Source organism: Vicia villosa, linkage group LG3 (genome assembly GCF_029867415.1).
Source record: "Vicia villosa cultivar HV-30 ecotype Madison, WI linkage group LG3, Vvil1.0, whole genome shotgun sequence".
Lineage (NCBI taxonomy): Eukaryota > Viridiplantae > Streptophyta > Magnoliopsida > Fabales > Fabaceae > Vicia > Vicia villosa.
This window is the reverse complement of record NC_081182.1, coordinates 41,544,628-41,570,160: the sequence shown is the minus strand read 5'-3', so window position 1 is coordinate 41,570,160 and position 25,533 is coordinate 41,544,628. Positions and strand designations below refer to the sequence as shown.

The 25,533-nt window shown below is 36.3% G+C and overlaps 1 protein-coding gene across 3 annotated transcripts; it reads left to right on the top strand.

The window, feature by feature from the left end:
- Nucleotides 1-16: 16 nt before the first annotated feature.
- LOC131661132 (uncharacterized) lies at nucleotides 17-16,459 on the top strand. Of its 3 annotated transcripts, none has more exons than XR_009301119.1 (7): nucleotides 17-187; nucleotides 1,097-1,185; nucleotides 1,883-2,824; nucleotides 2,997-3,209; nucleotides 3,292-3,419; nucleotides 3,511-3,651; nucleotides 15,910-16,459. XR_009301119.1 is itself a non-coding variant. In XM_058930565.1 (6 exons), the coding sequence occupies exons 1-6, from the start codon at nucleotides 116-118 to the stop codon at nucleotides 3,564-3,566; spliced, it is 1,500 nt and encodes a 499-aa protein (XP_058786548.1). In that variant the 5' UTR covers nucleotides 17-115; the 3' UTR covers nucleotides 3,567-4,122. The 3 variants fall into 3 exon arrangements, 1 of the variants encoding a protein (XP_058786548.1); XR_009301118.1 differs by lacking the exon at nucleotides 15,910-16,459 and adding an exon at nucleotides 3,861-4,122; XM_058930565.1 differs by lacking the exon at nucleotides 15,910-16,459 and having other exon boundaries at nucleotides 3,511-4,122.
- Nucleotides 16,460-25,533: the final 9,074 nt, after the last annotated feature.

The window sequence follows — 25,533 nt, the reverse complement described above, 5'->3', positions numbered from 1 at the left end:
TACCTACATGAGAAAACCATGCTTCTATTTAACTACGCTTCAGAAAATCAAAATAAAAACCAAATGCTTCGTGAAGAAGGGTTCGTGATAGATAGGGACGAAACGAAACGAAACCATGCTTCCTCAACATTTTGGGGTTTCCGATTCACCATTACCAGCTAAACCGCGTGTTATGAACGCTGAAAAGGTAAATTCCATTTCGTTTTTCATTTTTTTTAGCATTAATTTTCTCTGAGTTTCAACTGTTACAATGAATGTGTTACCATGGATTTTGCCTAAATATTCGCAGTAGTAAAAGTTGAAATTTGTCGACATTTTTCTTCTTCTATTCGTTTGAGACGGATTTTGCTGCGAAATTTCATCAGCATTATTTATTGTTAATAAGCACTTTTCCTGTGTAAAAGCTTAAACAAATGGTGATGTGAGGTTTGAAATTGGAGTTATTTGAGATTAATTTGGGAAATTAGTGTAATTTGGATTGTGAGTTGAGAAGCAAGAGTATTATGGTAAAAAAATTGTAATTTAATGAATGATATACTGCCAAAACTGGAGAATATTCTTATGATTGTCCCCCCAATAGCAACATTCTTCTATGCTACAATTTTATATAATATTCCAAATCTTTCAATGTTACAGTAACTTTGAAATTAGTGATTAGACTGTTTCTACTGTTTTTCAAAAACCCTTTTGATATTTTTTAAAGAGTTGTACTAACTTATAGATTTTTTTTGGTGGCTAACCTGGGAATGCTTCGCACAAGTAATTAATCACATGATTGCCTGATTATCATGTTTTCATTGTGCATTGGATTTGTCTCAAGAAATGTGTGCCCTTCACTAGTCACTACAAACATATGTTCTAAAACTCTGTAGCACCTGGTATCAGACACCTATACCGACATTTGGGGTTATTGTCAATATCAGTCTAATGTCCGTGTCTGTGTTCATGTTTCATAGCTCTAAAGAGCAAATGTGCACTCTTTGCTGTGCTTTTCAAATGTTTCTTTTATCTCATCTTCAATTCAATTGAGAATTTAAAATGTTTTCTTTGAAAGTGTTAGAATGCATTTATAAAATTGTTTCCATGATTTTCACAGATAAAAAAAGTCTGTCTAATGTGTGGTGATAAAGGAGTTACAAAGCGCCTGGTATACTGTATCCAGTGTAAAGCATGTGCCCAACATAGGTATTATGAATAGTATTGTTATTTGTATTTGGAAAAATGAGTTGGAATTCTATTGAACTGTAAGTGGATTTTGAAATCTTTACAACTTGTTCAGCCAAAAGTAGTTTATCTACATTTTAACAAGTATATCTATATTTTAGTAAATTTTATTCTGCTCCATTATGTTTAACCGCTTTATACTATTACTGACTTACTGTACAAGACAGTATTGAAATCATTGTTGTAACTAAAATTCGTAAAGTTTTGTCACTATATAAATTGCAACTACATTTAGCAAATATAGGCTATAGCCGCCATCATTTCTATTTGTGATGGAACCAAATACATTGCGATATATTGTCACTACATAAACTGCAACTACATTTGTGAATTTAAATGATCAGGTAGCAGATATTTCGCTAGATTTGTAAGAGGCACTCGACACAACTATATATGTGACAAACTAGGTGAATACGGTGTACTAAGCTCTTAGTATCTTAATACTACCCAGGCAGTATGCTCATTTTAGAGCTTAATTTCCTTGCAATTAGGATTAACACTGCATCCATAAAAATGCATAACTAACTTTAAGTGAAGAAACAGATTGTTACCAAATTGGCCCTTGCGCCATGATAAAACTAGGCCTAAGATGCTGTGTACCAGTTTTGTTGCTTGATGTTTGTCAAATATGTCTATTAAGTATCATATATATCTGTAGTTATTGTATAGAGAAGATCCACCGGGACGATGATGGGAAAATAGTCTGGAGATGCATAGACTGTGCTCCAAGTAACCCAAAATGCAAACCTGAATTGTTTAGAAAAAGCGAACGAATAAGTCATGCAACTGAAGCTAAATATAAAAGGATCGTAATGAAAAAGAAGAGTGGCGCAGTTGGAAAACAATCACTTATCAGATCAAATGGAGGTGAAGGTATTGGATGCCATGCTAAAAATGATGCTGAGAAGATTTTGCCAATCCTTCAGAATGAAGATGTTCTTTGTACTCAGCCGGCATCACACAAAGCCAAAGATCCTTTGAATATGTCATCTGTCAGATCAAAAGAAGGTGCAAGTGTTGGATGCCATGCTAAAAATGATGCTGAGAAGATTTTGCCAATCCTTAAGAATGAAGATGTTCTTTGTACTCAGCCAGCATCACACAGAGCCAAAGATCCTTTGTATATGTCATCTGTCAGATCAAAAGAAGGTGTAAGTGTAGGATGCCATGCTAAAAACGACGCTGAGAAGATTTTGCCAGTCCTTGAGAATGAAAATGGTCTTTGTAATCAGCCTGAATCACCCCAAGCCAAAGATCCTTTGAATATGTCATCTGAATATAAAAGGATGATAATGAAAAAGAAGAGTGGCTCAGATAAAAAACAATCACTTGTCGGATTAAATGAAGGTGAAAGTGTTGGATGCCATGCTAAAAATGACGCTGAGAAGATTTTGCCAGTCCTTAAGAATGAAGATGTTCTTTGTAATCACCCTGAATCACCTGAAGCCAAAGATCCTTCGAATATTTCATGTGACAAACAAGCAATGAAGTCTGATATATATCTGGAGCCTGAAGCCATAAATATAAAGCCTCAGCTCTTGCATTATCCAGAGTTTGATAAATATAGCCGTGCTCAGCCACTTAGTGATCCAATTTGGGGGTGAGGTCTTTAATAGTATTTTCTATGCTGTTGTTGAGTTTTTGACTTTGAATTTTCTCTTCCTTAATTATTGATGCAAAGTTCTCGATAATATGGTTGAATTACTCTTAGAGTGTTATTTATACAAAACGTTCATTTTCTTTATACTCATATTTTCCCTCTTCATTTATAGGGGGCAATTTAGATTGAACAATGCAACATATTTTCATATTGTTGCTTATTTGTCAAGCAAAGCTTACTCAAAAGTGAAATCCGCGGCTACAGAGCTCCCCGAACTGCTTGATGTAGAGTTGTTATCTAGACATGTTATTTGGCCTCAGAGTTTTGTCACCCATCCACCTGATAGTGATTGTATTGGTCTTTATTTTTTTCCTCAATATGAAAGGTATGCTTCTTCAGTGGATTATATTCTGTTTACTAATTGGTAATGCCGTGTTCTAAATTTCCCTTAATTTTTTGGCGAATAGGGATGAGATGATCTTTGATTCTGTGCTGAACAATGCGATCGAAAAGGATAATGCTCTCAAAGCAGTCATCAACAACTACCTGGAACTCTTCATTTATTCCTCGCATCTGTTGCCTCCCGATGATAGACGTACGCTGTTAGAAAACTTATCCTTTAGCAGAAAATTTAGAATGATATTTTCATCAGGTGTTTTATTCGGCGACTTGTCTAATTTTTTCAGGAATCTGCAAAAAACATTACTTGTGGGGTGCTTTCAAACCAAAACCAAGGAACTAGTAGTCAACTTCTAATATGCCGCATTAACTCTCAATATGGGATCTCAGACCAGACCAATGGAAACAAAATTCTCAATGTTGTAGAGGTATGGTACCCAATATCGTAGGGCTAATGTTGCTAAACCTATCATTTTATTTGTTCTAGGATAAAATTACAACATCTTGTACATCATAGAGGTTTTGCAGAATAGAAACAAGTAATGCAAACTACGTCTACATGAGAAAATTTAATCAGTAATTAAGTTTAGAGAGATAAACCTATTTCATTTTCTGAAAAATGATGTGTGTAATGCAGGGTAAAGCAAAATTAAAAGCATGAGAACTAGTATAGAATCTTGATGCATTTACAAGGTGTGAGCAACAAGATTTGTTTCTCATATGTTGAAACTATTTTTGTAGTTTTGATTAATGTTCGAAAAGGCCCTTCAAAGATTTACAATAGCTACATTGTCTGCGTGTGTTCTTGAAATAAAATCTAGGCTGCTAACAATGTGTTGTGAGCAAAGCCTATGATGTTTGTTTAGGGTTACTGAATAGTAACTTTTAATTTTGAGTGACTAGAGTATTTATAGGGGTAATAGATCATAGCATCTTTAGCTATTATGTGGGGTCATCCTACTAGAATAATCTTCTAGTGCACTATTCTTGTCACGTTCATGTCCATATGGCTTTGATGGAGTAAAAGGACATGTGCTTGACGTGATTTCTTTGATGGCATTAGGGATTACTTTTTGTTGCTCCCAACTTCGTGAAAATTTTAAATTGGCACTTAGAGAAACAACGTTAATGATTTTAGACGCTCCAAAATCAATAATAGTAATTAGAAAAACACCGATAATGATACACGTACTTCGAATCAAATTATTTGTCTTTGAGATGTCCTCACCACTCAAAGTGAAGACTTTACCACTTGATTGAGCTTTCTTCGGCTTCTGGAACTGGGTAGTGATGTGCCTTGGTTCTCCACAATTGTATCAAGTCAAAACGATACTCTTTCACTCAGTAGCACGATGTCTTGGTTTCCCACACTTTAAACACTTATGACCATAACTCTTGCACTCATTAGCACGATGACTCATCTCTCCATACTTGAAACATCTCATAGAAGCAGATTGCCTCCCCTACTCGTTTCTTTCCCACCAGCATATTTCTGTTGGAACTTCTGCTTCCCCTTATCAGTTGGAGCTCCATACAATTTGCCATGGTTTTGATTTTTCGCTCCTTTTCTCACTAACACTCTTGTAATGAGCATATATGGCACGACTATCCTCATCATAGATCCCGCATTTGTTAACCAGCATTGAGAGTTGAGGAATATCCTAATAACCCATAAAATGCTTGATCTCAAGGCGTAAGCCGCTCTTAAACTTCACACACTTTAACCCTTCAACTTCCACACCATTATTGTGAGGACAAAAACTGACAAACTCTTCAAACTTAGCTGCATAGTCATCCATAATCATGTTTCCTTACTTCAGCTTGAAGAACTCAATATCTTTCTTACTGCGAACATCAGACAGAAAGTACTTCTCCATAAACTCTTTCTTGAAGTTCTCCCAAGTGATCTTAGTACCTGCCGCTTTCAGCCTCTAACGAGCATTATTCCACCAACACTTAGCCTCCTCACTCAACATATGTCTCCCAAACAATACTTTCTGCTCATCAGTGCAAATCATAACCCGAAAGATTTTCTCTATCTCCTGAAGCCAACTATGAGCACCCTCAAGATCGTATCTTCCCTTGAAAGTAGGTAGATTATTCCTCTGAAACTTACTCAGCCCATGAAATGGATCAACTCCATCATTCTAATTATCTTGATTATTATTCTGATTTGCCTGCAACGCCTCATTCGCTTGCCCCATCACCTGATCCAAGGCTCAAAAAGCATCATCAATTGCTTTGTCGTTTCTACGTCCAGCCATTTCTCAGCACACCAGCAAACAACCATGCATCGACAATGTCCATACACATGTCACATACTAAGGAACAGATAAAATCACAGAAAAATTTGTCCGAATGAACCTACCAGATTCTAATATCAACTAGGTAACATCCTAAAACCCCGACTCTTAATATAAAAGAATTACACACTCAATTTAGGATGTTACTCAAACAAAACATGCATATTCTTTTCAATAGTTTCAAAAACTCGCAGCGGAACTAAAAAAAAATACATACTTCAATTTATCTCTTCAAATGAAGTACTTAACAAAATTCAAACATTAACTCGAAAAAGTTTAAACGACCCGTTCCTTGATGTTACGGATCAGAGCAATAGTTCCAACTAAACAACGATAAAACAACAAAGAAAACGAAGAGAGCTTCATAGTCCTCTTCCAACTCACAGCGACACTCACTCCTCCCGAGTATCTGTAATACATCATACAGAACAACACAAAACAAACAACAAAATGTTGATGCATGTCATACAAATAATGCAACAACACTTATGGTTCCACTTCTAACCATATACAACATGCCATAAGGCACTCACAATAGTTCCCACTTTGAACTACACACATTAATCATACAATCAACTCAATTATTATTTCATCATTATAATAATTGACCTTAATTAATTAATTATTTTCATCAAATACACTAAATAGCAGCCAAAGATCGACCACATGAGAAAATAACATCTAAAAACAGATCGAACGCCTAGAAACAACCTCTGACGGTTGTGACGGTCAGCCCTACCCAGCCCGTCATGCCCTTCCTCACAAACTCGTACTTGGGTGACGATCGACTGAGAATTCCTGCATGGGGACCATGACGGTCTACCCGTCACTCAGCAGACAATCGTCAGCCATCATAGACGTGTGACGACCATCCCGTCAAGCTCGTCACGATCATCTCGCTATTGTAGAACCCAAAATTTGCATTTTCAATATCAGAGCTAATTCGAAGCTCCGAATTCGACCCCCAATATCCCAAATTGCATAGAAAATAATAAATACATATTATACAACCATTAAAACATCACATATGCATAGATTAACACTCAATTTCATCAATTTACCGTGAATTCAAGGTTATGTTCATGAAACCAAAACATATCCATGGCAACAATAACATTCAAATTTATATCAACACATCATGTATAATTCACAACAATACCCAGGGCTCAAAATTACACATTACTTACATCAATTATCATTCACATTCATAATTTTACCTCAAGAACACACTAACATCAATAGTGGAGAAAATGATATAAACCATAGAGGAGGGTGATGATCTCTCTCTACCCTTCATGCAATACACCTATATTCAATTAGCTCCCCTCCCCCTTACCGTACTTTTTCAGTAACTAATCAAGGTTTTTGGCTATGGTGTTTTCTCCCTCAAAGTCTTATTTTCCTTTTTCTCACTCTTGCCTCTTTTTCCGAATTCCACAATTTCTATGTACTCACAAGTTTGGCTCCCCTCACTTTACTCTTTACTTTAACCTAAAATATAATTAACCCTCTTTTCCCACTTTTACCCCTCACTCACCTTTACCTACTTTCACCACTTTCCCTTATTTTTCTAATACAATTTTGATTTCTGCCCTAATATCACCATTTCCCCTATGTTATTATTATTCTAATATTTTGATCAAATAAAACTCCACTAAATTCAAATAAACCCAAAAAAATCACATAATAAATGCTATCATCAAAATAAAAATCAAAAGTATATTAAATCACCCCAATAATTAACTAAAAGAAATAAAAGTTCAATTAAATAAGTTAATTGAATTCATGATGTTACAACTCTCATCTACTTATAGAGTTTTCGCCCTCGAAAATTACTTGAATGAAATAACTCCGAATAAGACTCTTTCATCTGACTCTTCCGCTCCTACGTGATGTTTCCTCCAACAGGTCCTCCCCAAACTACCTACATTAAGACGATCTCTTTACCTCTCAAGTGTTTCACTTCTCGATCATCAATTGACAATGCTAATGTCTCCAAAGTCATGTTATCTCTCACTTGCACATTGATCATTTGAATCACATGAGACGGGTCCGGAACATACTTCCACAATTGAGACACAATAAATACACTTTGTAGGTTTGAAAGGGAGGATGGTAAGGCAATTGTGTAGGCCACTTTTCCTAGGCTCTTTAAAATTTGGTAAGGACCAATGAAACAAGGTGTGAGCTTTTGAGACTTCAACGCCCGATAAACACCAGTCACCGAAGTGACCCTCAAAAACACATGATCCCCATCTTGGAACTCAATTCTTTTCCTCCACTTATCATGATAACTCTTTTGTATGCTTTGTGAAGCTTTCATCTTCTTTTGAATCATCTTAATCTTCTCAGAAGTCTGCTGAATGGTATCTGGTCCAAGCACAACACTTTCACCAAAATCATGCCAACACAAAGGTGTCCTACCCCTGCTACCATACATATCTTCAAAAGGAGCCATTCTAATACTAGAATGGTAATTTTTTTAAAGTAAACTCGAACAATGGCAAGTAACTGTCCCAATTACCTCCCTGCTCCAAAATACAAGCTCTCAGCAAATCCTCAAAAGACTGAATAGTCCTTCCAGTCTGACCGTCTGCCTGTGGATGATAAGAAGAGCTCAACCTCAACTTAGTTCCCAAGGCTTCCTGCAAGCTCTCCCAAAATCATGATATGAACCTCATATCTCTATAAAAAATGATACTCGAAGAAATACCATGCAAACTGATAATCTTTTCGATATAAACTTCAGCTAGCTTCTACAAAGGATAATTGATCTTTATTGAAATGAAATGAGCTGAATTAGTCAGTCTATCCATTACAACCCAAACTAAATCACTTCCTTTAGAAGTCTTAGGAAAAATCGTCACAAAATCCATTGTATTGCTATCCTACTTCCACTCAAGAATACTCAACTATTGCATCAACCCCGACGACTTCTAATGCTCAATCTTCGAATTTTGACAAGACAAACAAGAATATACAAACTCTGCAATCTCCTTCTTCATAACCGGCCATCAAAATATCTTCTTAAGATCTTGGTACATTTTAGTAGCTCCAAGATGAATACTTAAACTACTCATGTAACCTTCCTCAAGACTTCTCTTCTTAAACAATGGAAAATCAAGTACACAAACTCAATTTCAGAATCTCATAATCCCAGTTCTTGACCCTCTTTGATTTCTTCAAGTACATTACTAGTCAACTTCAGCATACCCAACTTGACACTGTTAGGAGTCACTTTACACACCAAGCTAAGATATATGAATTGTTCAATCAAATCCAACTCTCAGACAACAAGTGTCGACATATGTAGGGACTTCCTACTCAAAGCATCTGCCACCACATTTTCACTTTACCCGAATGGTAAGTCAACCTAAAATCGCAGTCCTTAAAAAATATTCAACTCTTTCTAATCAAACCAATACCGCAAAGTCTTATGATTGTTGAAAACCTCCAACCTCAAACCTCAAACCATATAGATAGCGCCCCCAAACGTTAAGCACAAACACTACGACTTCCAATTCCAAATCGTGGGTGGGGTAATTCTTCTCCTGAATCTTTAGCTGTCTATAAGCATAAGCTACAACTTGGCCATTATGCATAAGCACACCACCTAAGCTCATATCCAATGCATCACAGTACACAATAAAAGATTCCTTTACATCTGGAAAAATCAAAACTGGCGTCGACATCAACTTCTTATTCGGCTCTAGGAAACCCTTCTCGTACTGAACACTCCATACAAAAGCTTGTCCCTTTTGAGTTAACTAAGTTAAAGGAAACACTAACTTTGAAAATCCTTTGATGAATCTTTGATAATAATCAACCAAATCCAGAAAACTTCTAATCTCAATAATTGACTTCGGAGACTCCCACTACAATATCGGGTCTACCTTAGACGAATCAACTGCTATATCGCCGCTAGAAATCACATGACCAAGGAAACTCACTTCTCGCAACCAGAACTCACTTGGACAATTTGGCATATAATTACTTCTCTCGCAAAACTTTCAGCATAACTCGCAGATGTCCTAAATGTACTTCGTCTGATTTAGAATGCACCTAAATGTTGTCGATGAACACAACAACAAACTTATCCAAGTAAGGATGGAAGATTCTGTTCATATATTCCATAAACACACTTGGGAAATTAGGCACAATGAACGACATCACCTAGTACTCCTAGTGACCGTATCGACAAAGCATCAGCATTCACTTTGTCGTTTCTATCTCCAACCATTTCTCTGCACACCAACAAATAGCCATGCATCAACAATGTCCATACACCTGTCACATACTTAAGAACAAATAAAATCACAGAAAAACCTGGCTAGATGGACCAACCAAGTTCTGATACCAACTATGTAACACCCTAAAACTTTGACTCTTAATTTAAAAGAACTAAACACTCAATTTAAGATGTTACTCAAACAAAACATGCATTTTCTTTTCAATAATTTCAAAAACTCTCAGGGAAACTCAATAAATAATACACACTTCAATTTATCTCTTCAAATTAAGTACTTAATAAAATTCAAACATTAACTCAAAACAATATGTACGACCTGTTCCCAGATGTTACAGATCAGAGCAATAGTTCCAACTAAACAATGATAAAATAATAAAGAAAACAAAAAGAGCTTCACAGTCCTCTTCCAACTCACAGCGACACATACTCCTCTCGAGTATTTGTATTAAATGATACAAAACAACACAAAACAAACAACAAATGGGTGAGGATACACTCAAATATATATACACACACACACACAAAACAAACAACAAATGGGTGAGTATACACACACACACACACACACACACACACACACACACACACACACACACACATATATATATATATATATATATATATATATATATATATATTTGTCATCCTGCACGACTAAAATAAAGATACAAATAAAAATAAAAATTAGAAAAATAAACTAAAAATAAGAAATAAGTTGATAGAAATAAACATAAGAAACCCAAAGGGACATAAAATATATGAAATGCATAGTCGATGGTGAAGTTAGTACGGTGTGGAAACTGAGAACAACATAAATAAACAGTAGATAGTAAGTCTGATAAGGAAAAACAACATAATAATATAAAGAATTGGGTCACAGTCGATCAGTAGGAACCAAATCACCAACCAGAGGAAGGCTCAGCACTGTGCTCAGAGCCTCGTATCTCCGCAAGCTGACGTCGAAGATCAGCAACCTCATGAGCTAACGCGCCGGCCTCACTAGCATAAGTGGCATCATTAAGCTCGATCTGTAGAGAGAGGTCTGCTGCCTCCTGGCGAAGTGTAGCTAACTCAGTACGCATAACGACTAACTGAGACCGAATATATGGTTCCTGCAAATTAAGATTATTAGTGAAAACAATGGTATGGGTAGCCTCCGGTCTAGGAGTATACTCGGGAACTGGATCCTCTGCAACTGGATCCTCTGCCTCTGGGGTATACTTAGGTACTGGCGAGTCACTAGGTATCTCAACAGTCTCGCTACAGCCCTCTACTGAATAGTTCCAGTTAGCTAGATTTGAGACACATGTCATCTGGGGGTCAGGTAGAGTGAAGTAGTAGACGGCCTGGTCATCAATGAGAATTCTATACTGGTATGGATGAAATGAAGCATGTCTCATCAAACCACGGTCCTTGCAGAAGTCCAAATCAATCCGGATGCTACCACAATAGGGTGTCAACTGAAGTAATCTACCATCCAGTCCGAAGCTGATGCTATCTGTGTCACATTCCCACCTGAATGCAAAAATCCCTCATTAGATCTAGCAATCATGTCGAGACTCTCTATCAAGAAAATCCCACTAGCAATGGGACGTGACTGGCTGGTGCAATAAAGGAACGAGATCTCCTCAACAGTGACAAGGTGGTCACAATAACTCCTCCCAAAGAAAGTATGGCACATGATCATCTCAAAGTATCTGAAGGTAGGGTTGTGGATCTTCTTGGATAGCTGGGTAGACGGATCAAGACTGCCTCTGTCAGCGATATCTCTCTAGAACTTGTCGATGTCCCTGTTCATGAAGTAACTCAACGGGAGCTCGGGAATGTCCCTGTTCATGAAGGGACATCGACAAGTTCTGGAGAGATACCACTGACGAGGGCAGTCTAGATCCGTCTACCTAGCTATCCAAGAAGATCCACAACCCTGCTTTCAGATATTTTGAGATGATCCTGTGTCACACCTTCTTTGGGAGGAGCTACTATGACCACCTTGTCACTGCTGAGGAGATCATGTTCCTTTATTGCACCAGCCAGTCACGTCCCATTGCTAGTGGGAATTTCTTTATATAGAGTCTCCACATGACTGTTAGATCTACTGAGGGATTTCTGCATTCAGGTGGGAATGTCACACAGATAGCATCTGCACTGGGACTGGATGGTTGATTACTTCAATTGACACCCTATTGTGGTAGCACCCGGATTGATTTGGACTTTTGCATGGACCGTGGTTTGATGAGACATGCTTCATTTCACCCCTATCAGTATAGGTTTCTCATCGATGATCAGGCCGTTTACTGCTTCACTCTACCTGACCCCCTGATGACATGTGTCTCCAACCCAACTAATTGGAACTATTCTGTAGAGGGTTGGGGTAAGACTGTTGAGATACCTAGTGACTCGCCAGTACTTGAATATACCCCAGAGGCAGAGGATCCAGTTGTAGAGGATCCAGTTCCCGAGTACACTCCCGGACCGAATGATCCCCATACCACTGTTTTCAGAAATAATCTTAATTTGGAGGAACTAGATGTTCGGTCTCAGTTAGCCGCTATGCGTAATGAGTTGGCTACACTTCGCCAAGAGGTACCAGACCTCTCTTTACAGATCGAGCTTAATGATGCCACTTATGCAAGTGAGGCCGACGCGTTAGCTCATGAGGTTGCTGACCTTCGACGTCAGCTTGCGGAGATACGAGGCTCTGAGCACACTGCTGAGTCTCCTTCTGGTTGGTGATTCGGTTCCTACTGATCGAATGTGACCCATTTCTTTATATTATTGTGTCGTTTTTCCTTATCAGACTTACTATCTACTGTTTATTTATGTTGTTTCCCGTTTCTATACCGCACTTACTACACCATCGATTATGCATTTCATATATTTTATGTCCCTTTGGTTTTCTTATGTTTATTTCTATTTACTTATTTCTTATTTTTAATTTATTTTCTAATTTTTATTTTTCTTTTTATCTTTATTTTTAATCATGCATGACTGCATATATATATATATATATATATATATATATATATATATATATATATATATATATATATATATATATATATATATATATATATATATATATATATATATATATATATATATATATATATATATATATATATATATATATATATAGTAAAATAATAAAAGGCAGCAAAAATACTAGGTGCACCCCCAGGTAGCAATAAAGGAGGAAGTTTGAAGCCCAAACCGCAGAAGCTGAAGAGCTAGCCCAGCGTCCGCTGAAGTCCGCGCTTGCGGAGCCCCCTCGGCGGCCGCGGAGCAGTCTGGGAGCCTAACGACTCTATTTCGCAAACAACCCCCTTTTCCACCATTTTTCCTCCTCCAAAACTCATTTTCTCCATTTTTGACCACCTTAAACCTCCGTTAAAAATCATTACTTTCCCACTACCATTAAAGCCCACTTACATTTTCATTTTCCCCACCACTTCCTCATCTATAAAAATCCAATCTTTACCATTTTCATCCACCCTCTCTACAAACCCTCATTCACCATCTTCAACCTTCAATTTTATCATCAATGGAGTTTCACAGATTTATTTTGCGAGAAAGGAAGCCGTGAGAGAGGCAGATGAAGCTTCTTAAGAAATTGTAGACAACGAAAATCTACTCTACGAGGTATATTGACGAAGACTGTATGTATACTTTAGGTCTGTACCATAGCATTTTTTCTCTGCTTGATAAAATTGGCATGCACGATATTTTTTTCTGCTAAAGCACCATTTACCCACGATTGACACGAATTTTTAAGCTCTCTAATCTATAATGTCAGCCCCCCACACTGCTAGCACCGTAGGTGGAGTAAAATTTAGACTGTTTAATATTAAATACTCATACTCCACCGACGGGTTAGCAGAGTTACTGGGTATGCCCTACGGGGACGGTGGCATTTGTGAGGCTCCTTTAGATTCTTACTGGACGGTCGGAGGCTACGTTTTTTGGGCCAAACTAACAAAACAAAATGTTAGTTCTTTTGACGGCCTACTAGCTTCGAGCATCCATAACCCGACCATATGTATTTTCCATTATCTTTTGGCATGCACTATCTTTGGCGGGGAGAATCCAAATAAGGTCAATGTAAAAGAATTATTTTTTATGCAAGGATGCCTCACAGACACCAAAATTAATCTCGTTCCCTTCATGATCGCTCACATGGGCTTTGTTTGAAAAAGGGGGGGGGGACCGATTTCTTTTGGTGGCTTGGTTACTTCTATAGCTTGTGCCCTTGGCCCGAGCTAGCAACTCTTGAGCCACTTCCTCCTCGTATTGAGAACTTAAATTTTTTGAAAGATACGCGTCTTTGCAAAACGAGGAAGGAAGGTGTCTTTCATCTTATGATTAGTGGTACTGTTGTACCCAACATTGTCCTCCCTCACACTCGGCACGCTGATGTGCGATTTGAGCGTAACTGGACCTATGATTTAAGCGTTACCCCCAAATATTCATATGGAGGGAGGCCACGACACTGATGGTGAGTACGAGTTTCCATATCACTGAGGATATGTGGAGAAAGCACATGGCCAGAGAAGAGAGACGAGATACATTCCTCTCTTATATGCCGCAGGAGATTGCCGATAACATGGCATTCATGCAAGCCTCTCAGACACAAAATGCTGCTTCTTTGCATACCATCATGAAGACTTAGCTAGCCTTTCAGAACCAGCAGCACCAACAGCAAATAGGTTTTGCGAGACACTTCGCTTTGATGAAGGCCTCTCAAGGCACCCTGATAGGTCAGACTCGCCAGCTGCAGGAAACTAACGCCGCTCTTTCTGAAAGAGTCGTTCGTTTAGAGATCTTCCAGGGCAGGCGTCGTAGTAGGAGTCGTCGTTCCGATCCTCCCACTTAGGACGACGAGGGTACCAGTGGTCCATGCTAGCACCTTCCAGGTAACTCCTTGTCGCACTTTCATTGGAACATTGGGGACAATGTCTGGTTTAAATGTGGGAGAAGATTTTATTGCTTTTCTTTTTTATTGCTTTCTTTATTTTTTTTTAGTCTTTACCGCTTTCTAGTATTTTAGTTGTTTTCCTTACCATGTTTCTTGTTTAGTTTCTAAATAAATGCATGTGCTTAGTGAGTCTTTTTGCGTAGTGTACCTTTATTTTCCTCACGCTTTAGCCTTACAATTTTTTTTCCAAAAGAATACAGTGTGTCTCAAAGATTTGGGCTATAAGACAGGTTCTATATAGGGTATATTATCTTGGGTACTCTTTTTGAAAAAATGGATATCGTTTTAGCACCATAGGCTTGTAAATATTAAAAATTAAATCCCATTTTCCATTATGCTATGATTTTAACCAATTGTACAAATAGGTTCTTAAGTAGTTTATCCTCGTAGTCGGCTCCAGCCTAAACATGCTCTAAGTGTAGGATCGATGAATATAAGTGAATGATCTCTCTTTGCCTTAAAATATTAAAAATGTATGATTGCGGTCCTGAGCTAGGTGACCCTCACACGGTCACTTAGTTCAAATTATTGTAAACATTCAGAAAAAGAAAAACAAAAAGTAAAAGAGAAAAGATTAATAAAAGGCATACTCATTGTAGTTTGTTCAGAGGTATCTGGTGTTGAACTCGGTAAGGCGGATTACGGTCCGATCCCCCACAACTCCAATCAGTAAATAAAAGGGGTTACACCAATTCTTGTACCAGAGCCTCATTGCTTGAGATCAGAGTCACTAACCGGTCACTATACCATGAGTAGGTACGGATAACAGGCTTAATGTGATTGCACCAAAATGAAAAAGGACCTTACCAAATGAAAAAGTCTTAGCATAGAGGGATAATAATAGGGGTTGATTTACATAAGTATGAGGTTTATGCCTGCGTTTTCGTGGAAAGTGTGATTACGATATCCTTGGTTCAGATAGTTAGTACCTGTCAGCATATCCTCACTCGAACTTAGAAGCCCTTTTAGCCCTAAATCTTGTAAACACTGCCTTTTTCTTTCATTTACTTCTGAGAGTTGTTGCTTGAGGACAAGCAAAGATTTAAGTGTGGGAGAATTTGATCGCACTAAAACGCACCATATAATTTACTTGATTTGCACATGTTTTTCATTAGTTTTTAGGTTAATTCCTGTGTTATGTCTGTTCTTGGCTCATTTGTAGGTAATGTCCCTTTTATTTGCTCTTCTGAAGAAAACGAGCGAAAAAGCCAGAAAAATCGTGATTTCCAGTCGTTTTGCACACATGGCGTCCAGCTCAGCGCCGACTGAAGGGAGCGTGGTGACATGTCCCATCTCGTCAAGGAGGTTAACTGCCACGTTCCCATGTTCTCCATGTTGGCCTGCTCCGCGGCCGCGAACCCCCCTCCACGAGCGCAGTCTGTGTAAAAAGTTTCCTGCTCAGAAGGAGTTGAGGGGAATTCTCGTCTTTGCGCATCTTCAAGAACCTTTATATATAGTTTTGTTTCTCATTTTCTTCAAACCATCCAAGCTTAGTTACTACTTAAGCCATATACCATCAGTATCTGTAATGTGATAATTCCTTCACATCGAAGAGTTATCACGGTGTAGATTGAGTCTGTAATCGGGTTTGGAGCACTTTCGTTGAAGTTCATCATACCGCTATTTACATTTCCTCGCCATTTACCTTCTAATTGTACCAGATTTAAAGACTCTGATTGGAACAGGTTTTTATTTACACGCTTATTTAATCGCTTACTTGCATTGCTTTACTTTATTTATTCCCCGCTCTTACCATGCCTACGCGTTTTTATAGGCTCGCTTAATTGCTTTATTTTACTGTCTTCCTTTTACTTTATTTATTTCTCGCTCATACCATGCCTACACGTTTTTATAGGCTCGCTTTTATTTCCATGTCTGGCTAATTTTATAAGGGTTAGAATGTAAATATCGTTGTCACGATCATGTTCCAAATGTTATGTTAATAGAAATACTACTAGGGATGTTTTGACCTTTAATTCAAGTTTAATGTGTTTAAATGTTTATGGGTAAGATCGAAAGTCGTCCATACTTAAGATCAAACTTGATTAGTTTTTAACCGAACAAAAAGGGCGAAAGTAGTTTGTTTAGTTAATTAGGAATCTTTGACACATTTTTAAAAAACGATTTTGAAACTATTTTTGAACGCGTTTATGGGTTTGAAATCTGATTCTTGGCCAAAAGCCAAGAATCTCTTTAAGTTAAATTTTCCAAGTTAAAATCACTTTTCTACTAAGACAAGTAATTAATTTCTTAAAAATAGGTTTACTACTTTAACAAAATGCGCACTGTTCATATGTGACAAATGAATGGGTAGACTTAAAGAGTAAACTCGGTTTTTAGTACACGAAAGCGATAAGTTCCCGTTAAATTGTTCCTTTCTATAAGTAGGAAATATTGCCCCATAAGTAATTATATCCATGTGTAACTGGAACGCTGTTTGATATACATGAATTACATTCGAACCTGTTGTTTTTATCTTCTATTTACTTTAATATCCATTTACTTTCTTGCACTGCACTCATATCAAATATTCTTAACCGCTTTAGATAAGCACCTTAGCAATAGAGTTGATAGATTGACGATTGGTCTCTTTTGTTCGATAATCTTATATATTATTTCGATAGGTTGTGCACTTGCAGTTTCATTTTAGACTATGTTTATAGACCCATCAATAGCTCAAAGAATCAAGCAACTAAAATCAACAAGAGATCACATTGTGAGAGAAGAAGATAAGTTTACCAAATGTGAATCTAGGAATTCACCAATCAACTTCAAAACTTACTTCAAATTAGCTCCAAGAATCACTCTCTCAAGCTTTGATTTAGAGAATTAATGAAGAGAAAGTGTTTGGATGGAAGTTTAGCTCAAACATTAGTAAGCTTCAATGAAAAGCTTACTAACTTTTGGAAATGGAGCTTTGAGTGAATTTGGGTAGGTGAAAAGAGTTGAGAGAATTTTTTGCAAGGTGAATTTGGCTATCAAAAGCTTATCGAATGAATGAAATGAGGATTCTATTTATAGAGTTTAGGCTTGGGATTAGTGGTGGTTTGGAGTTTGGTTTGGAACTAAAATTAGGCTTGGTAATTGATTTTGGAGCCAAAATTAAGATCAAGTGGTACACATGTCATCAAAAGAGGGTAAATCATGGAATTTAATAATGAGGAGGTAGGAAAAAAATTTGGTGATCAAGAATATTCTCTCAAAAAATGCAATTGGTGCCAAATACCACAAAACTTGAAAATTACCCTTTTTTTTTTGCCAAATTTGTCCTAGGAAATCGATTTCCAGTATAGGGGAAATCAATTTCCATTGCAAATTCTGTAATCCTGGCGCAAAAACGCAAATGGAAATCGATTTCCTGTATATGGGAAATCTATTTCTGCAGGAAAAAAAGTGATAAAAAGCTCTATTGGTTGGATGTTTTGGCTCGGTACCTACAAAACACAAATATACAAGAAGAACAAAGCAATATTTTTGGTATTTTGATTAGTATAACATAACAAAGTAATATTCACAAATTAAACAAACATGTATACTTGGTGATTCCCCCAAAGGCAAGATGAGCACAAAGCCAAAGAACCAAACTAAAGACAGTGATCTTGATATGTGATTGGAATGCAAAACTATTGGGAATCTTAGGGTAAAAAATTAGGGTATGACAGATGCCCCTATTTAAATTTCTTTTATCCAGAGATATGAAGATTGAAATCTTCGTCTCGACGTGATTGAAGGAATTTAAATATATAAAAACGCAATTTTAGGCCCTAAGATGCCATGCAATGCTTATGAATGCATTGGGTATGATTACCAAGCCGAAGTAGGCATAACACCACATGAGAGAGAAAATGTACTCCACTGGGGAAAATACTTTGCACGCGTAGAGAAAGAATAATGATCATCGAGTCATAATTGATGGTAAATTACCAAAGAATACACCCACTTTCACTGAAGGTGAGCTACCAACATTTCACTTGAAAGTATAGAAAACAAAGAATACACCAACTTTCACTGAGGGTGTGCTACCAACATTTCACTTAAAGGTAGATAAAACAAAGAATACCCCAACTTTCACTGAAGGTGTGCTACAAACATTTCACTTGAAGGTAGAGAAAACAAATAATACCCCAACTTTCACTAATGGTGTGCTACCAACATTTCACTTGAACTGATAGGGTTGTCTTCATCTAAACATCAACATTTCACTTGAAGATGCAGGAAAACTTCTTCTGAACATCAACATTTCCCTTGAAGATGTAGGAAGAAAATAATAAACTTGAATACCAACATTTCACTTGAAGGTACAAGAAACTTCATCTGAACATCAACATTTCACTTGAAGATGCAGAAAAACTTCTTCTGAACATCAACATTTCACTGGAAGATTGTCGCACGCTCGCGAAAAATTACAGAACAACAGAGTCGTCATCAAACTTTATTTATCCCCAAAGGGAAGGGAAAACACCGAGAAAACCCAGAAGAAAGAAAGGATAAAAAAAGGTCTTACGACTAAAGATCGGGTAAGGATGTCGGCTACGCAAGGGAAAGGTAAAAGCACCCATCACATTTATGGTACTCCACAAGATCCACTCATATTTGTTCTAATCTAAAGGTGTGTTATCTAAAAGTCTAAAGCCTAATGCTAAAAGGGAATGCATGCAAAAGAAAGAAAAGAAAATACGGGGAAAAGAAGGAAGATTTTACAAAGATGTGCTCGTTTAGGTCGCGACTTAATGCCTACGTATCCCTTTTAAGGAATTAGAGTGCCGCAGTTTGGCTTAAAAAATTATTTTGTTTTGTTTGTGATTTTTAGTGGACGAAGTCGTTCGCATTATAGCATTATGATAGCTGCTCATTGTGTGGAGTTTTATGATTTACATGTCTGCGATTGAAAAGAAGTAACATGTCCGATTAAGGTAAAGAAAGCCTCGAAGGCAAGAGAGAAGTGAATTGTTTGTTGAGTGTTTTGTGGTAGATAATAATAAAGGGAAATGTAATATAGAAAAGTTGCATCAAACCTTTGAGCATTTAAGGTCTATATAATTGTGAATAGTTTATTGGAAAGAGAAGATCAAATTTCTTAATTTTGAAAAGTGTTCAAGATCATTGTTACTCAAAATATATTTTTATCATATTGGTGTAACTTGTTCACCAAGGTGTGATGACAAGCATATGTAGAAAAAAGTGGTGTACTTTCCCTAAAGTGTTGCAAAAGAAAGTGGTGTGCTTTCTTGCTAGTGTTAAAAGATTATAAGAGAGTCTTGGTGTGAGGTTGTATAAAGATTTAACATAGTAGAAAACCCTTCAATACTTGAAGGAGCTAGACGTACCCTTGGTTATAAAGGGGACTAGTATAGATTTTTGTGTCATTTACATCTTTGCTATTTATTTTTCTGCACTTTTATTTAAAATTAAACAACATAATTCCGGAAAAATAAAAAGAAAATAACATTTGCATTGTAAGAAGAAAAATATATAAAACCAAATTCAACCCCCTTTGTATTGCGGCGCAAAAAATACCCGAGCGTATCGCACGCTCAAAATACAACAAAGTCGCCATCAAAATTTATTTATTCCAAAAGGAAAGTGGAAATATCGATAAAACCCACAAACAACGACAAATCTTCATCGCAACCGAATTAGGGTTCGAGAGCTAGTTATTCAAGGGAAAGGTATTAGCACTCTCACATCAGTTGTACTCAACAGGATCCATTTAGTTAGTCCTGCGAATGAATGTTAGCATGATATCATTTGCGATCTTCTACTTATTATGCGAGAAAAGAGAAAGAAAATATTTTTTTAGGTTTTTTATTATTGTGCTTGCCAAGATTTCAAAATCCTATGCCGACGTATTCTCGAGTGCAATAAGAAAATTAGAGCTTCGTAATTCATGGTAAATAACCATAAATTTGTTGTTTGCTTTTAAAGAGTGATGCTTGAGTCGCATTGAACGGTTAAACATTGCATGTTGCTCGCTCTTGGAGGTTGGAGCGTTAATTTAGTTTGCGTCAAAATGGATTAAGCATACTCATTTATCAAAAGGATTTTGGAGTCACGCAAAAGCGAAAAAGATAGTTTGATTGATGAAATGGATTTTAGGCGAGAGCCAAACGTCAGACCACAAGCTAAGTACGACTAGTTATCTAAGTACTCGGGGAACATAAAAGATAAGTACGTCCATACCGTTCCTTTTTCATCTCAAATTTTTTTTTTAGAAAACTTGTGAGGCGGGTTTAATCGTAAATCCTTAGCGGGAAACAAGCATCTAACCACAAGCTAAGAGAAACGAAAAGGATAAGTACGTCCAAACCATTTCCTTTTCATCCCATAAGGACCGAACACAACTCATTTGTTTAAAGTATTTTTAATGGAAGTCAAGCATCGGACCACAAGCTAAGTATGACTAACAATGCAAGTACTTGAGAAAAAGACAGGATAAATATGTCCTAACCACCCCTTTTTCATTCGGTTTTATTATGAAAAATGTTTTGAAAAGAGGTAAGACAACTTGACATTGGATCAAGTGTTAATTGATTATGAAATTATTTGAATTAATCGGGAAAAATGACATTTGACGTTGAATCAACCGTTTATGATACATTCGATTGAATTTGATTTGGAAAATACATTTGACGTTGGATCAAGTTTTTTATTTCTTTTTTATGAAAATGATTGATTTTAATCTTGGATTAATAATTAACTAGCATAATAAAATTAAACAAAAAAAAAAGCTATAAAATTATAACAACCCAAGAGTAAGGGAACATTTTGCCAAATGGAAAATAATATAAATAAAAAAATAAACAAGCAATGAAATCAAAGTCAACAAATAAAATCACAAAACAAACAAAAGAGAGAAAAAAAATCTAAAGCCTAATAAATGATAAATGATGATTATTCTCTTTTAGTTAACCAATTAAAATAATTAAACTAATTAATTAGGTTAATAAAAATTAATTAATAAAACTAATCTATTAAAATAATTAGTTAAATTAATTAAGATAAATTATTAAAATCAATTAATTAATCAAAAACAGTCAAATAAATAAATAAAGAAAAAAATGTGTGAAAATTAAAATAAAGATTGCAAAAAGCAAAAGCAAAAGCCAAATTAAAACAAAGCCCAAAAGATTGGGCGCTGCAAGAGGAAACCAGAGGGGTAAGAGAAGTAAAGGGGCTTGACCTAGTTGGTTGAGAGGCCCAAATGAGAGTCCATGTACTGACTAAATAGTAGCCACTTGATTAGGAGACTTAAAAGAGTCAAAGGAAATAAAAGGTCTAAGGAGTATACATACCAAGCTTATGGTAGGGCTGCATGCAAGGGATCCGAAAGTTGTATGAAAGAGTCAACAGATTCGAGGGCATTGATGCTGCCAAATGTCAACCATCAGTGGCTGGGAGGCGCGCTTTAAAAAGCGCTAGGGTTTCCTCAACCCTCATTCAACCACCTCCAATCTCTCTCTAACCCCTTCACTCTCTCACATCTCTTTACCTCACCACGCTTTGCAACCCAACCTTCAAACAAACACCCCGCCAGAGTTATATGGTACGACGACACACAGTGGCCGCCACCGTCTTCTTCGGCCACCGCCACCTAAAACTAACCTAGAATCCTAAACTACTAGAAGCAACTCCACCTATATTTCACCCCCCGTTCCAATTTCGTCCTCAAAATCACCAAACACTCATTCAAACGACTAAATTGACCTCCCTCTCTCGTTGCAAAACCTAACCTATAACCTATGGCCAAACAACCTCAAACCTAACATCACTAACATAAAACTTACTATAGAAAAGAACCCTTAGCCCGAATCTTAGACCAGATTAAACAAAAAACTCCACTCAAAATATGTATTTAATGAAAGGGTCCTCGGAACCCTAGGTCCTCAAACCTCATAAACGAAGAAAAAATGGACAACAAAACCTCAATTGGACACAAATATCATACCGAGATTAACAAAAAACAATTAATCACAAAATTCACATAAGAACTTGTGCGGTTTGAACGATTTTGACGGTAAAAGTCATCCGAATTGCAAGAGAAAAACAATTTGTAGTTCGTTATGTTTAGGTTGACTTTTAGAAATAAAATTGAACCAAACCAAAGTAATTTGGATTGGTTCGATTGGTTTGATTTTTTACAAATTTTTATTGAGTCATACAAGACATATATATGACAATATAATTTATGGTTTAGTCATTCATATATTACCAAATAACAGTAAAACTCATCATGTAAGGACACCAACTTCTCATTTAATATACAAAAATTATATTAGACAAAAGTGGAATAAAAAAAATAAACAATAGCATAAAACGATATAAAAATATTATAATTAAACATAATAACAAGGGAGATGAGAGATTGGAAAAGATGAATAAGAAAAAATATAAGAGAAGAGAAATTAGAGAAGACGAGGTACAATAAAAACAAAATTGGAAGAGAAAACGTTAACATACAAGTAAGAAGATGAAAAAGAGAGAACATAAGATATGAGAGATTAAAGAAGAAAAAACGACATGTACCAAGCGAAGAAGATGAGAAGAGTGTGCGATAATGCTAGAAGAGATTTTAGAAGGTTGAAATTGAAACCCAAAATGTGAGGAACATAATATCACTCGTTATCGTAAGACTAAAGCAAAATAGATATGAGTTAGATGTGAGTTAAGTGAAGTTTGAATTGTAACATAATGTAGTTTGATTTTGATTTGGTTTTGCTAGATTTGCAAAATACAAACCTCACACCAAATAAAATTGTGCGATTTTATTAAAAAATGTCCAAACACATCCAAACCAAATGTAGTTTTTTACAGTATAGTTTGATTCAATTAAACGATTTTCTGTTGGACCGATTTAGTTTTAAACACCCCTAATATTTGATGTGATGTTTAATTCATGATTTAAGAGGTTTTCTCACCTATAGAACTAATCACATAGATTACATAGAGATTGTAATAAATTTCTTCATCTAATAAGTGATAGCTGAGTGAAGCCAACAAAGAGGAAATGACTACCATCATATTTAGGGATGGCAAAAATCTCCGTACACGTGAATATCTGCGAATAAAATTTGTCACGAGTAAGGGGCATATAACTTAATGGATATATGCAGATAAACTGAATGGATATTTAAATACTATTTTTTTATGGATACATAATGCATATTTAATGATACATGTGTCCTCGAATATCTGTATCCATTAATATAAATTATAAAAATATCATGAGTTTATTATACTCTGTCTTTTCATCTTCTGAAAAAAAATAAGTCTTCTCATATTTCTTTTTGTTTGAAGCTTTTTTTCAATAAAATCTTTCACATTCCATACAAATTTTATATGACCATTTTAAATTTAAACTTCTTCTTTACTTCAAACACCACTAAACAATTCTACCGTCCAATCAACCACTATCGCCCTTCCTCTGTCCAGTCCAACCAGTGCCTTATATCCTGCTCCTCTATCGTCCGCTCTTCCACCATAACTCACAATCACAATATCTTCCATTTCTTTTGGTTTGAAATGAAATATATAGTTATTAGGCAAAATACCCTTTTGATCCCTTAAGTATACCCCAAGGTACATTCTGGTCCCTTATATTTAAAAAGTGTCAAAGTGGTCATATTTGTACACGTGGCATCTGTTTGTCATCAAAGGTAATCAAAATTTCCAAAAACATTTCTAAATTTTACCCTTCATTAGGATTTGAACTGTGGACACATTGCTTGCAACACAACATATATACAACTACACCTCTTCAACTTTTGTAATATCATTTACAAATAAAATATAGGAAAAAACGTAAGAAATTATCTAGGAAAAAAAGTCTCACTAGTGTCAACTAGCAGGAGAGTCGTGATTTCTACACGAGACAACAAAAAATTGATCATTACTAGGCTATATTTTGTTAAATAGTCAGCACAAATATTCCACCCTTTACAAGTATAAAATATTTGAATTCGTCATTTCCTAGTGAGAAGCTTCTTAATATTGTGGAGAATTGCAACATAAGATGCAAAACATTATCCGACTCTGAAATAAGCTTCATAAAAGAGTTAAGGTCAGAATAACACATCAAGTCGTCGATGTTAAGGTCCCGGGACATTCATAAACCATGATATAACATCATCAGCTCAACGTGAAGGATGTTGGAATAACCAATATTACTCGCAAAACTGTGAAGCAAAACACCATCATCATTTTGAATCAATCTACCAAAACCCAGGACGTCGGGATTATTGAGGCTACTTCCATCAACATTCAAAATCATATTACTATCTTTGTATGCATTCAACGTGATCGTTCTTGTTGGATGAGATAAATTATGTATGAGAAAACATTTACCTAACTAATTAACATAATTCACTGTGATGAGTTTCAAAATACAGGAAGATACCTCTTCATCACTAAGACAATATTTATTCTTAGCACGCCACAACCACCAACAAACATCTAAAAAAATAGGGCCACCATTAATGGTTTGTCTAATCCAATAATGTGAACCATCCCCTTGGAAGAATATTGGGTCTAAGAAGCCGATAAATTTTCAAAAGCGAGTAGTAAAGTCATAGTCTCTCAGGAAATATAAAGTCATCTCAGCGTCTTGATTACATCTAGGACATAGATCCATTTGGAGCATACCACGATGACACAACATCGATATTTTAGGAAGGTGTATTTGGCAATGCTAGGCACACCCTTTTGTGTTAAGCAAGAATTAAAAGTTGGTCCAGTTTTGTGAGAAGGTCCACTAATAACAAGATATGGTTGGCCTTGGATCGTAGGTCCC

What these genes read in the sequence shown, in the direction of transcription:
- LOC131661132 (XM_058930565.1), top strand. Translation starts at nt 116, where the DNA reads ATGCTTCCTCAACATTTTGGGGTTTCCGATTCACCATTACCAGCTAAA. An exon ending in GTGTTATGAACGCTGAAAAG is followed by an intron (nt 188 to 1,096) that starts GTAAATTCCATT and finishes TGATTTTCACAG; the next exon opens with ATAAAAAAAGTCTGTCTAAT. An exon ending in GTTGCCTCCCGATGATAGAC is followed by an intron (nt 3,420 to 3,510) that starts GTACGCTGTTAG and finishes TAATTTTTTCAG; the next exon opens with GAATCTGCAAAAAACATTAC.